Raw genomic sequence first — 16,066 nt, forward strand, 5'->3', positions numbered from 1 at the left:
ATATATCCAAATTTATTTGATATTAATTGATTAACTAATATGAACTTGTTAGAACCTAATGACCTGTTCACATTTACTAAACTAAAACTGAACTGATCTGATTGAAGCTGAACTAAACTTAAGAACTGATTGGAGCTGAACTGAACTGAACTTAGCTGAGGGTCTGTTCTCATACGTTGAAATTCAGTTCAGTTCAGTTAAGCTCCTGATTTCATTATCTTATAAAATATTTATTTCAGTTCAGTTCAGTTCAGTCAATGAGAACAAGTCTTGAATTGAGCTGAAATGAATATTTTACGTGACAAGGAATTTGGAAGCTAAAGTGAAATGATTGGAGCTTAACTGAACTCTGTAAACTATTTAATTTTACAACCAAAATAATAAAACTTGATTTTTTTTCCCCATTGATGTTCTTTTATCATGCATCAATTTGCTAATCTACCACTCACACAAAATTTATCACCGTATTTAGGGTTATACATCCAATAATTACTCACACGTGCATGTTTTATAAAAGGTATTCATGTCCTTTGAAGTTAATGGCAATAATGTGATTAAACTAACAGTTGATGATCATTAATTTTTTAATTATATATCAATAAAAACAATGAAAACTTTATATTAACTCCGTATTAAACAATACAATTAAATATTTATATAAATCTATAAGATCAAATTCAATATACATTGTATGTGTGATACAAGTATATAGTTTGTATGAATATTGGAATACACATATATAATACGGATTACGGAGAATCAAACTATTCACCTCGTGACTTTGAGGTCACAACTTCGAATTCCACCAACTATATTTGCTTGGAAGTAGGTTAATTGTTTAATTTATGAGAGATGATGATTCAATATGGTATTTCGGGCTTGTTCACATTTACTTAATTTCAGTTCAGGTCAACTCAGTAACTCGGTTCAGCTCCAATCAATTCAGTTCAGTTCAGCTTCAATCAGTTCAGTTCAGTTCAACTCTTAATTTCCCTATCTCATAAAATATTCATTTCGGCTTAGTTTAGTTTAGTTTAGTTTAGTTCAGTTAAGTTCTGCTCCAATCAGTTCAGCTCCTAATTCTCCTATCCCATACAATATTCATTTCAGTTCAGGTTCAGCTCCAATAAGTTTAGTTTAGTTCAGTTCAGTAAATATGAACAGACACGTCATCTAATCTTTTTAAAAAATCCGGAAGACGGAGTATATTTTTTTTATTTTTTTTATTTTTTGTTTTTGTTTTTTCTCATTTAGTCACGAAATGTCCTCTAAAGCAACGCCACGTTTTATACATGCATTTGGTCTATCGTTTAAGCACTAAAGCTCAATACCCAATCACCAACCGACACTTTCACAATATCCCACTTCCAGAAAAGGCAAGAGGGGGGAAAAAAAAAGTAATTTTATTTAAAAATAAAATAAATACGGAGTAAAAGAAAATACTCGTAATAAAATAAAATAAAATGGAATTATTACTTTCCCCACAGCATGTGAAAAATCCAACGATTAATCAACAAACTCTTTTACATTTGGTCTGGCATTTGTCACTATCCTCCACCCAACAAACTAATATTCAAAACAAATAAATTTAAATTAAATTCCTTTATTTTACAAGTACTGTACTGTTCTACTGTAAACTCCACATAATCAATCAATTTCACTAACTTTTGTTGTCTAATTTTGTACACCACATCAACTTAAATATCAATAATAGTGTTTGGAGTTTTTATTTTTTATTTTTAATTTTTTTTTTATTTTTTTATTTTTTTTTTATTTTATTATTTTTTATAAATATCAATAGTAGTGTTTGGAGTTTCACGCTTTTAAATGTATTCAAGTATTTTATACCCCGTATTAATAATATCATAAATTATACTTTCTCCGTTCTATTAATATTGCAACAAGGAGGAAATTACGCATCCCAAAACACATTTTATATGCTAAATATCTATAATTGTGTAAGAGTACAGTATAAATTATAAAAGTTGATATTGTGAAAGTATTTTATGAGACAAATCCAATAAGATCCCACATAACTATATTTTACTTAGCGTATAAATCTATATAATAAGGTCAAACAAGAGTGATGAATAGTGCAAAAAAAGTCCATTGTTGCAATATTAATAGAACGGAGGAAGTATTTTGTTAAAATTAATACTCTCTCCGTTTTTAAATACTTGCTCCATTTCTCCATGCACGGAGTTTTAGGAGAAATTGGAGAAAGTTATAAAATATGGAGATAGTGAGGTTGGTGGAAGAATAAAGAATTGTAAAAAACAAAAGTAGTGGAGAAATTGAATGAGAGAGAACATGAAATTAATAAAATATGATATTTGTTGGGTCCACTAGATAAGAGAAATGAGTTAAATATTGTAAAACCTTTTCAAATAAGGTAAGGAACAAGTATTTAAAAACGGCCGAAAAAAGAAAGTGAATCAAGTATTTAAAAACGGAGGGATTAAAAGATATTTTAAAATTTTGTACGGAAACAAATGTAACAAGATCTCATATAGTTACATATATTTCAACTTAATAATAACAAAAGACGATTTTGCTCTCCTTACTTGAAATAAGGTACTTTAATCTAGATTCTTTTGAAGTCGAGCCTGGTTAGATCTGATTTTTTCTAATATGATCTAATTGCGTAATTTGATTGAACTTTGACCTTAATGTTACGTAGATCTATAAGAAAAAAATTACTCTATATCATGTGTGATATTGTTATACTTGTCTTAATCAATATATTTCAAATTTTTAATTTTTTTTTACAAATACAACGATATTTGAAAATAAGGAGATCTAACATGTTAAGGTATGGTCTGGTTTAAGTTTTGTATGAACTCATTTGATCAATACTTGTGTTTAACCAATTGTATCTATACTAAATGACACGAGAAAAAAAACTTATACCAAAATTTCCTTTGTAACAGTTGTGTCCTATCTGTCATGAATGTGCGACAATAACACCGTAAAATGATGCATAGATTATAACTAGATTCTATATTAATTAAGTCCTGAGTTTCCTCGTGATATTTTGTATTTCAATATTTAATACTGTATCTAACAATACAAAGACTAATACTGCAATTTGTGATCACGAGGAACTTAACTTACTTTGGTGTTTAGAAAGCCACAAAATACTTCGCAGTTACAGAACACGACAACACCTTTATCAACTAAGCTAGCCAGCATCTTCACTAATACTCCGCAATAACTCCGTAAAATAATGCATGGATTGTAACTACATTCTATATCAATTAAGTCTTGAATTTCCTCGTGATAATTTTTATCTCAATATTTAATATTGTATCTGGTTATACAAAGACTAATACTCCAATAAGTGATCACGAGGTACTCACCTTGATACTATTTAGAAAGCCATTAAATACTCCGCGGTTACTGAACACGACTACACCTTTAACAACTAAGTTAGGGTATGTTCTGACTTATTGAACTGAGCTGAGCTAAACTAAAGTAAAATGAATTGTTTATGAAAGAAGAAAATTAGGAACTGAATTGAATTGAATTGTTATGAAAAAAGGAAATTAGAAACTGAATTGAAATTAACCTGAAGAGAACATATCCTTAGTCAACATCCACGCTAATAATATTCTAATTGTGTAATGTACCTATTACGGTGTACTAAAAGACTATTTTTTTTGAATGGAATAGAGAGGGGTGATTTGATTAAATAATACTGTAGTAGTCATTCGACACTTACAATCATCTTTTAAGATATCTAAATTTTCAATACAAAAATTAAACACCTCTAAATTTATGACATCGCTATTAATATTCTAATTGTGTAATGTACCTATTACGGTGTACTACCATACTACTTAACCTTAAAGACACATCACACATTGGAAAGAGAAAGCATATTTTTTTTTAAAAAAAAAAAAAAGAAAAGAGAAATGTCACTTTCAAGGGGTAGTTGTCCAAGTCCAACCTAACTCCCATTAACAAAGCGCGTAAATCACGCGCCTTTGGAAAATCCGTAACGTCTCTATAAAAAGTCCCAATGAAAATCACACCTACTTATCAATCACCGAGATAATAAGCAAACTCACTTATCAAAACCTCCTTATCAATAAAACCAATCTCAAATTCTCAAAATACCATCTCATTTCCCGAAAAAATCACAACACGATAAAATAATAGAGAAAATGAGTATTTATTTTGTCTGGGTTTCCCTTTGTTTTCTTCGCTTTCTAAAAAAATTCAATTTATTTTAAAAATAATTTTAATTTCCTTTTTATTTTTAGGGTATTTTTCTCTCTCCTTCATTTCACTCTATATAAATGCCCCATCTTTCTTCTCTGACCCCCAGAAAACTCCATCTGAGGAGAGAGAAAGCTCAGCGAAAACAAAGAGGAGAGAGAAAATTGAAAGAAAGAGAGAGAAAAAAAACTGATCTACTTCTTCTTCGAGTTCGAGGTACTTGCTTTTTTCTTATTAAATTAATCTTCAATTTTATTTTTTCGAATTTTAATTTTGTTTTTCTGGATTGCTATGAGATTTTTAGGTTTTATTTTACTAATTAGTGTTAATTTTGTTTTTGTTGAAAAATTAGGGATTTGGTGATTTTCTGGAATCGATCTGAGATTTGGTGGTGAAAAATTGGAGAAAGGATTTTTTCTTCATTTTTTAATTTTTTTTTGTAATAAAAAAAAAATTAAATAAATTGAAGGAAAATGACGTCGTTAAGCAGAGAGCTTGTTTTTCTCATACTTCAGTTTCTGGAGGAGGAGAAATTTAAGGATAGTGTTCACAGGTAATTTAATTTCTTTTTTTAATTATTATTTTTATTTTATTTGTTAATTATTAATAAAAAATGAGAAATTTTGATTTTTATTGCTGTTGTTATGATTAATTTGTTGTGATTATAAATGGTTCCTCTTTTAGTATGGTTAACTTTTGGCTTTTGTGTGATGTGGATAAAATTAAGTAAAGCGAAAAAAATGGGTAATTTCTGACGTCATAATGACTTGGTATTTGATTAAATGAAAAAAAAAAAAATTTCTTTTGTTTTTTTTGCGACATTTGCTTTGTTTGGTAGTAGTGCTGTTGTGTTTGGTTGCTGAAAATTTAAGAGAATTATAATTAATTGTACTTGAGTGGCAAATTAATAAGAGTCTAAATTTTCTGTCTAAATTTTCTCATTGATTTTGAATGTGGTTGGGTGTGAAGTTAATAAACTCTTGAATTGGAGATTGAAACCCTTACATAGTAAATTTGTGGAGATATGTTCCGGATTTTTGCATTTTCGTTCTTGCATCCCGTAATTTTTGAATTGAATTGAATTGAATTGAATTGCGTACTATGTTACATTGGTTCCGACTTTTATATGTGAGATTTAAGCTTGTTAAACAGGACATTTGAGACCTTTATAACTTGGGGAGGTGGGGATGGATTGGTTGAAGTTAATTATTATGACCATTTTGGTACCTTTCCTTGACCTTGCATTTGTAGCTGCATTAATCATGGGAAATTGTACATTCGATTGAAACTAAGTATTGTTTTTAATGTTTTTTACCATACAAATATGAAGACCGGTAAAATAACCCAATTACAATGTTAGTTGGAGACTTGGAGTATAATGTTTGAAGGGTTAATGAGGCAAAAGGATCTGAGGTCAATTTTTTGCATTAATGACCTTAGACGACACTTGGGTACGCCAGTTAAAGTTAGTAGTATATGTCTGTAAGAAATGTAGCTGCATTACTTATTTGGCAATAGAAATTTCTGAAGTGTAGCTTTTAATTTTGCAAATTTGCTTTTAATTGAGGCTGTAATGTATTTTTTGATCATGGTCAGCTGTTATATTGTGAATGTATTGGTACAGATTGGAGCAAGAATCAGGGTTCTTTTTTAACATGAGGTATTTTGAAGAATTGGTGACTGGTGGAGAGTGGGACGAGGCAGAGAAGTACTTGTCTGGTTTCACCAAAGTTGATGATAATAGATACTCCATGAAGATCTTTTTCGAAATCAGGAAGCAGAAGTACCTTGAAGCCCTGGATAAGTGAGTGTCTGTGGCCATTAGGTGTAATGCTATCTTTGGTTATGTTTATTGAAGTGAGCTTTTATGTTACTGGTCTTAATTTGGTATCTTAATTGCAGGCGAGATCGTGCGAAAGCTGTAGAAATTCTTGTCAAGGATCTAAAGGTTTTTTCAGCTTTTAATGAAGAGCTCTTCAAGGAAATAACTCTTTTATTAACCTTGGATAATTTTAGGTATGCGCTAGCAATGTACTTGAAGGCTCCCTCCCCCCTTCTGTTTTATTACAACATCACCGAATTGGGTTTGTTGGTGAATAATGCAGAGAAAATGAGCAACTGTCAAAATATGGTGATACTAAGTCAGCTAGGGGCATAATGCTTGCTGAACTTAAGAAGTTGATAGAAGCCAACCCATTGTTTCGTGACAAGCTTCAATTCCCAACCTTGAGGAATTCAAGATTAAGGACTCTTATCAATCAGAGGTCAGCAATTTTTTTGTTTTTTTTTTTTTTTTTTGGTTTTGGAGGCAAAATTGTTTGGTTTGGTTGGGAATTGGAAGTTGTGCTGACAATTTATACTATGGCACTTGCAGTTTGAATTGGCAACACCAGCTATGCAAGAATCCCAAGCCTAATCCTGACATAAAAACTCTGTTTGTGGACCATACGTGTGGACCTCCTAATGGCGCACGTGCACCGTCACCTGTGACTAATCCATTGATGAATGCTGGTCCTGTTTCGAAGGCTGGAGCTTTTCCTCCACTTGGAGCTCATGGAGTAAGTTAATTAAGATTTTCCTCTTCATCTTTGCTTGGGAAATAGAAGAATGTCAGTCAGATGTTGTATTTTGAAAATTGCAGCCATTCCAGGCTGCTCCAGCTCCTCTTCCAACATCACTTGCTGGATGGATGGCAAATCCATCTCCTCCTGTACCTCACCCTGCTGTTTCAGCTGGGCCCATGGGTTTAGGTGTTCCTAACAATCCAGGTATTTGTACAAAAAAAGTTGCCTATATGACAGTGTTACCGTTATATTATATTCTAGATAATATTGTATTGTATGATAGATTTTTCTAAAGGGCATCAAAGTTTCTCATTGTCTGTGAAAACAACATATGGCTTAATTATTGCATCTAAATACCATATTTTCAAGGAAATTGCTAAAGAGCGAGAATCAATTAGAAATTATAAAACAAATAACTATTTTGAAGAATATCAATTAGCCTACCATTAAAAGCAACCATCGAAATATCATATTTTCAAGGAAATTGCTAGAGAGCAAGAATCAATTAGAATCTATAAAATGTAAATACTCCGTAACATTTTTGAAGAATGTCAGTTAGATTTTGTAATTACAGCCTACCGCTAAAAGCAACCCACTAATCTTCTGCGTCAATTTCTCTTCCCTGTACTGCATCTGTAAATTCGAAAAAGATTACCAATTTTTTTTTAAAATCTCTGCACCATATAACTCCATTAATTGTTCTTCAACCTCTTCCCTGTATACACCATTTAACCATGTCTTTAATTAATGATGTTAAATCTTTCAATCAAAGTGTTAAGTGCCACGTCAGCTAATTTTATCTTATTCTAATGCAAAATTTTATTGCACATGAAGCTGCTATAGTAAAGCGTCCGCGGACTCCTCCTAACAACAATGCAGCTATGGATTACCAAACAGCAGATTCTGAACATGTGTTGAAGAGACCAAGACCTTTTGGAGCGCCAGAAGAAGTATGTGTAGCTTACTTCCATTCTTATCCTCTTTGAAAGAATAGAAATGTTGAAATATTGAAATGGCCACAGACACCACCACTACTTCTTTGAGCTAGACACAGACTTGTTATGCAGATATTTATGCCTTTAAAGCGTATATTATTTGACTTTGATGACATGTTGACTAAGATGGGTAGAGATCAAAGGTGATTATCAATAACTTGAAGTTTGAAAGTTTAAAGAACCTAAAGGTAAAAATTTCTGTAGTATAAGGATAAGGAGAGATGTTTCTAATAAATTTTTTTTGAGTTTCGAATGATCGCTTCTGAAATGAGGAACACCATGATATTTGTGCACAATTGATGAACTGACCTTAATTTGGTTGTCAAAGTAAGTTCTAGTGTTTTCACATTTGAATTTTTTTAACTTAAGTTAATAACAAAGGATTAACAGTGTGCTGGTAATGGAGTAACCGTTAATGTTAGTATGTTACTGAACAGAGTGATGGTTGGTTCTGTATGCAATGCTATAGTGTTTAGCTGAGGCGTCTATCATTTCAACAATATATGGCTATTTTCTAATTGATTATTTTATTACATTTGTGGCTAATAATTTAAAGAATCATTATATATTACTAGTAGATATTATGGATGTCATTTAAGTTTTGTCAGAGGTTCAGCATCATATATATGCGAATGGAGTAAAAATTATATTCGCATTTGAGCTTAGTGGCTTTGAATTCTTTAATGCATTTTATATAATTTTTATTTATAGACTAGTTCTACTTGGAAAAGTTTTGGATATGAGAATTCCTTTTGGTTTATTGTTTTCTTTGTTGGACTTGTGAACAGGTCAACAATCTTCCTGTCAACATTCTTCCAGTTGCATACAACCAAAGCCATGGTCAAAGTTCATATTCATCTCTTGACTTGCCAAGAGATGTTGTCATGTGTTTGAGCCAAGGTTCTACTGTCAAGAGTCTTGACTTCCATCCATCGCAGCAAATTTTGCTCCTAGGTTGCGCCTTTGCTGGAATCCTCTTTTGCTGACCTTTGTTGCACTCTTACAGTAATTGAGATTAATCTGTTTTGTTGTTTCAGTGGGGACGAATATGGGTGATGTCATGGTGTGGGAATTAGTGAGCAGGGAAAGAATTGCGTATAGAAATTTTAAGGTGTGGGAACTTGGTACATGTTCTATGCCTCTGCAGGTTAGTTTTTCTAAAAGGCCTTGTTGAGCATGTTATTTGATGTTCAAATCTTCACTACGTGCTAATGCTAACACTGATATTCTTTGTGACAGGCTTCTTTGGCCAGTGATTACTCTGCATCCATTAATCGTGTCATGTGGAGTCCTGATGGAACCCTTTTTGGTATTCTGCTGTTGCTGATACCTATGTTTTTTTTTTGTTGATTTGAATTCTTTCATATTTGGCATCATACTTCTGATATTTTTTAAAAATTTATTTATTTGTGTGTGTGTCAGTGTGTGTGTTTGGGGGGGGGGGTGCGGGAGGTGGGCGCTATTCCCTCTTTTGTTGACTGTGATATTGCTGGTGGTTGGTATGAGTTTAATGCATATATTTGCTTTTCCCTGAATGCAGGTGTTGCATACTCAAAACATATTGTACATATATATTCTTTCATATTTGGCATCATACTTCTGATATTTTTTTTAAATTTATTTATTTGTGTGTGTGTGTGTCAGTGTGTGTGTTTGGGGGGGGGGGGCGGGAGGTGGGCGCTATTCCCTTGTGATATTGCTGGTGGTTGGTATGAGTTTAATGCATGTATTTGCTTTTCCCTGAATGCAGGTGTTGCATACTCAAAACATATTGTACATATATATTCCTACCATGGCCCCAATGATCTGAGAAACCACTTAGAGGTTTGTGTTGTTATCAGTAGTAGTATTCAAGTCCGTACATCCTTGCTTCTGAGGCTTTTATATGGTTGCAATTTGCCAATGAAGTGTGTTTCTGTCTATACAGATCGAGGCCCACGTTGGCAACGTTAATGATCTTGCCTTTTCTTATCCAAACAAACAATTGTCTATTGTTACATGTGGAGACGATAGGCTTATTAAGGTTTGTTTTGCTTTCTGTTTTCAATGTCGATTATACTGGGAATGGAATCTTAGAATTTTATTTTGTTCAGGTATGGGATGCTGTAACTGGGGCTAAGCAGTATACATTTGAGGGTCATGAATCACCTGTTTATTCAGTATGTCCCCATCACAAGGAGAGTATTCAGGTATCTGATTTTATCGTTGAATTTGCCTTAGTTTTTTTAATTTTTTTGTTGTGTAATGGATATTCCCTGTTATCTATAACAGAAGATATGCCAATGTGCTACTGCAGCAATTTTTATCCCAAATCATTTTTGGACTAAGGCTTTGTTGTTGTGGTTGTTGTAATGGATTGTTAGAGTTCTCATTACAGTAGAGTTATACTTCCTCCTTTTTTTTTAAATTGCACCATTTTCCCTCTGAGAAAGTTACATTTTAATTGCACCATTTCTTTACATTTTTTTTTTGGTGCACAAAATTCCCTAATTATCCTTGTTCACATGTGATAACAACCGTTATTACCCCACCTTTTCCCACTGCCAGTCCAAAGCCTGGATAAAGGAGAAGGGTTTCGGTAGGCCAATCACAGCTAGTGTAAAACTTTTTCACATCCCATGACATGAGCCAAACTGATTGATTGATTGGACACTTTTGACATACTCCGTCTTTTACAATTTTTCCTAAATACCGCGCCCAACCTAAATGGTGTAATTAAAAAAAAAAAAACGGAGGAAGTATTTAAATTACTGCACTTGGTCGCCTCCTGAATAGGAATCTATCAATAAAATGTCTTGTATCATTATACTGCTTTGTATGGCTTCATCTAAAGATTAATGAGCTTCAGCTGCTTGATTTACTTGGTGGAAACTAAAAGTTGCTTCACTCATGTCAGTTTATTTTCTCGACTGCAACGGATGGAAAAATAAAAGCTTGGTTGTATGACAATGTGGGTTCAAGAGTAGATTATGATGCGCCAGGTCATTCGTCAACAAGGATGGCTTATAGTGCAGATGGGTCAAGGTAAATATTGCACTCCCTTTGTCAAAGTAATATACTAAAATAGTAAATTTTAAAAATGGGGTTGACTCTGCTTCTTTGTTTCCTGATTATTTTTTTCTTGAAGATTATTCTCCTGTGGGACCAACAAAGAAGGAGAATCCTTCCTTGTCGAATGGAATGAAAGTGAAGGAACAGTCAAGCGTACGTACGTTAGTTTGGGAAAGCGCTCAGTGGGAGTTGTGCATTTTGATACTACAAAGAATAGGTTCCTTGCTGCTGGAGATGAGTTTACTATCAAATTTTGGGATATGGATAGTGTTAACATTTTAACTACAGCTGACGCTGGTGGCGGGTTGCCGGTAATTTTTAGAACTATTTTGTTATAAAACTTTTGCTATGGGCTCTAAATTTATGAATTTTGGTATCCTTATATGTTTCTTGGTTTATGCTTTGTATACCAGGCTTCTCCTTGTATTCGGTTTAACAAGGAGGGAACGTTGATGGCTGTCTCAACCAGTGACAATGGTGTAAAAATTTTAGCTAATACAGATGGGATGAGGCAACTTCGTGCTGTAGAAAATCGCCCATTTGATACTTCTACTTCTGCTTCTGCTGCGATTGTCAAGGTATGTCTACTGGAGAGGGGTCAATATGCTTCCCGAGTTCCTGTTACTTTTATTTGAGCTAGAAATAAGTTTCCTGCTTTTAACTGACAACATGGTTACATTACTTGCATATTCAGGGACCTACAATGGGCGTATTTCCTGCTGCAAATGCTGCAGTGGGAGCCAGTATTGCAGATCGAACAGCTGCTGTGCCAGCCATGGTTGCTATGGTATTCGTTTTGATCTGTTTGTTTCAATTTTTTCACCATTCTCACCTATATAACTTTGTGGATTAGACACTTGTTTTTTCAATAATTCTCTTCTGATTTTATGCAGAATGCTGATAATCGAAGCCTAGTTGATGTGAAACCAAAATTTCCTGATGAGTCTGCAGATAAATCGAAGATATGGAAGCTGACTGAGATTAATGAATCTTCTCAGTGCCGATCACTGAAACTGCCTGATAGTATATCAGCAATGAGGGTAGGTAACTGTACTCTTTAGTTCGGACCTAATAAAATTTCCTCAAAGCCTTTATCTCTAGGGTGAATGCCTGGTAATTTTCTCATGTATCTTCTTGCGTGTCTAATGCTTGGATCCTTGTTTGGACACTTAAAGCCAATTTTTGTGGCATTGCATATAGGATTTACAGAATACTATTATACAGACTTCACGAATGTCCCAAGTCTTTTATTTACAACTGTTGCTCTTTTTGTTAGCTGGTTGAATTGTGTTGGGGTTGCATTCAGAACTTGCCAGTCATCTTTAGCTATATATAGATATGTAGCTAGCATTCTTTCTTCTTTCTATGTGGTAAACTTATATTCTTCATTTATGCGATAGCTAGAACAGTTTTGATGAGTCATTACTTAATCGGGATTTAATTAAATTCTTATACGGATCTTTCTAAGCCAAACTGTTTTTCTCTTGTGCTTTTATTATGCGGGGGTTTGCATCTTCTGCAGTATTTGGTTGTTCCTGCTCACTGTCCAAGGCCTTCTATTTGTTAAACATCATAATATATTGATTATCATTCTTCTATTATTTCAGATCTCTAGATTGATCTATACGAATTCAGGATTTGCCATGCTGGCACTGGCAGCGAATGCTGTACATAAACTGTGGAAATGGCCTAGGAATGACAGAAATTCGACTGGCAAGGTATTTTCTTAAAGGTAGATTTATATTTGTCACTATGTATTCTACTATTTCTCGGAGTTAACATATCTACATACAGGCGACTGCAAGTATTGCCCCTCAATTATGGCAACCTTCGAGTGGGATATTAATGACAAATGATATGGGCGACACAAATCCTGAAGATACAGTTTCTTGCTTTGCACTTTCAAAGAATGATTCTTATGTTATGTCAGCTTCAGGCGGAAAAATTTCTTTATTCAATATGATGACTTTCAAGGTAGTCAGTGGTTTCAATTTTCATTCATTTGACTCCCCCGCAAATGCCACCTTACAGTTTTTTTTTTCCCCCTCTTTTTTTGAACGCCATTTTCAAAATTTGCACAATTATGTATTCTATGCTTGGGAAGTTTATCACACACTCCTCAAACTCAAGGTTGTCCATTATTAGCATTGCCTTTATTAATTTGGCCTTGAGATTTTGATGTAATGTGCAGCCAACTTTCTTTCTTTATTGATGACAGATTGAGCATCGTATTAAAATTTAATCTGTTTAAATCCTTTTGTTTCATGAGTAATTTCAGCCTATGTTACTCGGGACTCTTTCATTTACCTCACGTGTCCGTGTCGACACGACACATGTTGGACACCGACACTTGGACACTTCATTTTTTAACTAAAAACACAACTTTTTTCAAGAAAATGGGCGAGTCCGATGCTAGGACACCCGTGTCTAATTTGACACTTCATCCGAGTCCAAGTAGCATAGATTTCGGCATTTGTATGTGTGTGTTGCCAAAGTGCTTTAATCTTTCATTTTTTTGGTTAGACAGCAACAGAAGACTGGGGCAGGGGGTTGGTTCCCGTTGGTGCTTTTTAGTTTGTATATTTTGGTCGGCTTTTACCCAACCATTATGATGCCTTATGTTTGGTTTCCATAATGCAGACAATGACAACATTCATGCCCCCACCACCTGCAGCAACATTTTTGGCTTTCCATCCTCAAGACAACAATATTATTGCTATTGGCATGGAAGATTCAACCATTCAAATATACAATGTTCGAGTTGATGAGGTCCTGAGCCTTGCTACTGATGTTTTTATATATATATGTATTTCCAACTAAAGAATTTTTGTTAGAGATATTGATGACATGACAATGCTGACATGTTAGATGTATTATCTGTACAGGTCAAGTCAAAACTTAAAGGACATCAAAAGAGAATCACTGGCCTGGCATTCTCAAATGTTCAAAATGTGCTTGTGTCTTCAGGGGCTGATTCTCAGGTAACAAATGATATGTTGTTTTCTAGTTTTTCTGAAATAGTAGTGAAAATGAAATGTTGAAGGTCTTAGATGTTGGGTTGCACCTTGCACTTACATAATTGCTAAGTAAACTCTTGATTTGTTTCTACTGATAGTTACAATAAAAGGGGATCTATCAAATTGAGAATTGAACTACGGCATTGGTTGACTGTAATTTTGGTGCAATCATTATGAATTTTTAACAGCAATCTTGTATCTTCTACTGTTTTTTTTTTTTTTGGGTTCACTGTACATTTTTTAAATAGCTTTGTAAGTATAGACGTATAGTACCTATGATAGCCTTTTAACTGGTTGCTTACATTCAATTTTTAGCTATGTGTTTGGAGCATGGATGGATGGGAAAAGTTAGCAAGTAAACCTTTACAAATCCCTAGTGGTCGATCTACGAATCACCTCTCAGATACGCATGTTCAATTTCACCAAGATCAGACACATTTGTTGGCTGTGCATGAAACACAAATTGCTATATATGAGGCTCCTAAGCTTGAATGCCTTAAACAGGTACTTTCTTCTTGTGATCATATCTTTTATAAATCATTTCGAACATTGAAATTGACCTTTAGTTTATATACCTTCATCAGTGGTTTGCTCCCGAAGCAAGAGGCCCGATAACGCATGCCACCTACTCCTGCGATAGCCTGTCAATATATGTAAGCTTTGAAGATGGGAGTGTCAGCATTCTCACTGCTTCAAATCTTAGACTGAGATGTCGAATTAACCCTAATGCATACCTACCTCCTAATCCAAGGTACAGTATCATAATTATTAACATTGTGAAACACTTTTGTATTGTGTATCGTCTCGAAGTAGCCTTAACAAGCAAATATTTCCTGTGGCTTTGACAGTATGAGAGTGTATCCACTCTGCATCGCAGCACATCCCACAGAAGCCAACCAATTTGCATTAGGACTTACCGATGGTGGTGTTTGTGTTCTCGAGCCCCTAGAAACAGAAGGCCAATGGGGCACCCCACCTCCTGCAGAAAATGGCGCTGGAACTAGCAATCCATCTGGAGCAGCCGGGACAGATCAACCACAAAGATGATTGATTTGACCGTCTTTTGCTAATCAACCAAATATGTTCTTTCTGTACAGTCAGTCACCTTGCTCCTGGTTTCGCTGCACTTATTTTTTTTAATCAGAGGGAAGCTGCAGGATCCAGGTATTACCGCCGTAGAATCTTCATTAGTCAACCTTCTGAATTTGAAGATCATTCTCTCATGGATTAGGCACAGGAATTGGCAACCATCCAACTTTTCTTAGACAATTAGTGATTAGTGATTAACGCTTTTAGAAGTGTCATTTCATTTTTCACTTTGAATGGTCTTGGACCAACTCTATATTACTACTAACCCCATGTGTTTTCTTTTATTTTGGAGGGACCTCAGAAAGAATTTCCTTTTTCTCCCCAACTTTTTTTTTTATTAGAAGAAACTTGTTAGCGTTATAATAATTTTTTTTAGTAGGATATTATTAGCGTCGTTTAGAGTTCGTGGAAAGCGCTAAATGTAGTGCACCTTAGTTTGTCAAGGAAAAAGTAGAATTGTACTGTAATTCATAATGATTTGAAATATCTTAGTTCTTTAAGTCTTGTATATCGTATTTACTCTTGTTTTTTGACTGAACAAATCGTCTCGAGGAATTTATTTGCAAGTATACTACTTTGCTCTGCATCTAGATGCTCGTTTCATTATCCGAGTGGCCGAGATGGAGTATAAATCAGCAATATCTATTACTCTGTAGGTGAGATGGTAATTAGAATTGGTGGAAATAATATGAAGAAAACTTGTGGAATGGATTACTTACACGCAAGAGATGGATGTAGGGTCGTCTACTTTGTCTTTAAACTATCAATTTAGTTGGTTATGTGCATCCCTTGGTGCATCCTATGTCATCACATTTGTATTCGACATTATATCTTAAAAACTTTGTAATTGGTTAAATTTTAAGGCTTCGGTTCTTGAAATTTGCCTATTTTCCAATGTTGAAAATTTAAGTGATGATAGAAGATGAATTTTGGTGTCATATAATGTTGTTTTGAACCAAATGGTGCTAGTGATTGGCCATATAAAGGCAAAGTGACATTGAGTTAATGAAAGGTGTATACATAATTGACTAAATTGACATTTTAAAGATAAAGCAAATTGTTTTAAATAATCCTACTGGTTTCATGGGACCTCGACCCTCGAGAGATACGTGGGAAGCACCCCAATTCC

At 34.1% G+C, this 16,066-nt stretch overlaps 1 protein-coding gene across 1 annotated transcript; it reads left to right on the forward strand.

Annotated features, from left to right (window-relative positions):
• Window positions 1–4,304: 4,304 nt before the first annotated feature.
• Window positions 4,305–15,506, forward strand: LOC110725606 (topless-related protein 4-like). Its single transcript, XM_021905074.1, has 26 exons — window positions 4,305–4,437; window positions 4,574–4,774; window positions 5,846–6,025; window positions 6,124–6,237; window positions 6,327–6,485; window positions 6,596–6,779; window positions 6,863–6,989; window positions 7,620–7,735; window positions 8,569–8,734; window positions 8,818–8,927; window positions 9,020–9,089; window positions 9,531–9,604; window positions 9,708–9,803; window positions 9,874–9,969; window positions 10,677–10,804; window positions 10,908–11,142; window positions 11,245–11,409; window positions 11,526–11,618; window positions 11,725–11,871; window positions 12,439–12,549; window positions 12,626–12,805; window positions 13,472–13,600; window positions 13,717–13,812; window positions 14,164–14,352; window positions 14,433–14,599; window positions 14,697–15,506. Exons 2-26 carry the CDS (start codon window positions 4,695–4,697, stop codon window positions 14,893–14,895), a joined length of 3,411 nt encoding a protein of 1,136 aa, XP_021760766.1. The 5' UTR covers window positions 4,305–4,437; window positions 4,574–4,694; the 3' UTR covers window positions 14,896–15,506.
• Window positions 15,507–16,066: the final 560 nt, after the last annotated feature.

The sequence above is a fragment of the Chenopodium quinoa genome, unplaced genomic scaffold (assembly GCF_001683475.1).
Source record: "Chenopodium quinoa cultivar QQ74 unplaced genomic scaffold, ASM168347v1, whole genome shotgun sequence".
NCBI classification, from domain to species: Eukaryota; Viridiplantae; Streptophyta; class Magnoliopsida; order Caryophyllales; family Amaranthaceae; genus Chenopodium; species Chenopodium quinoa.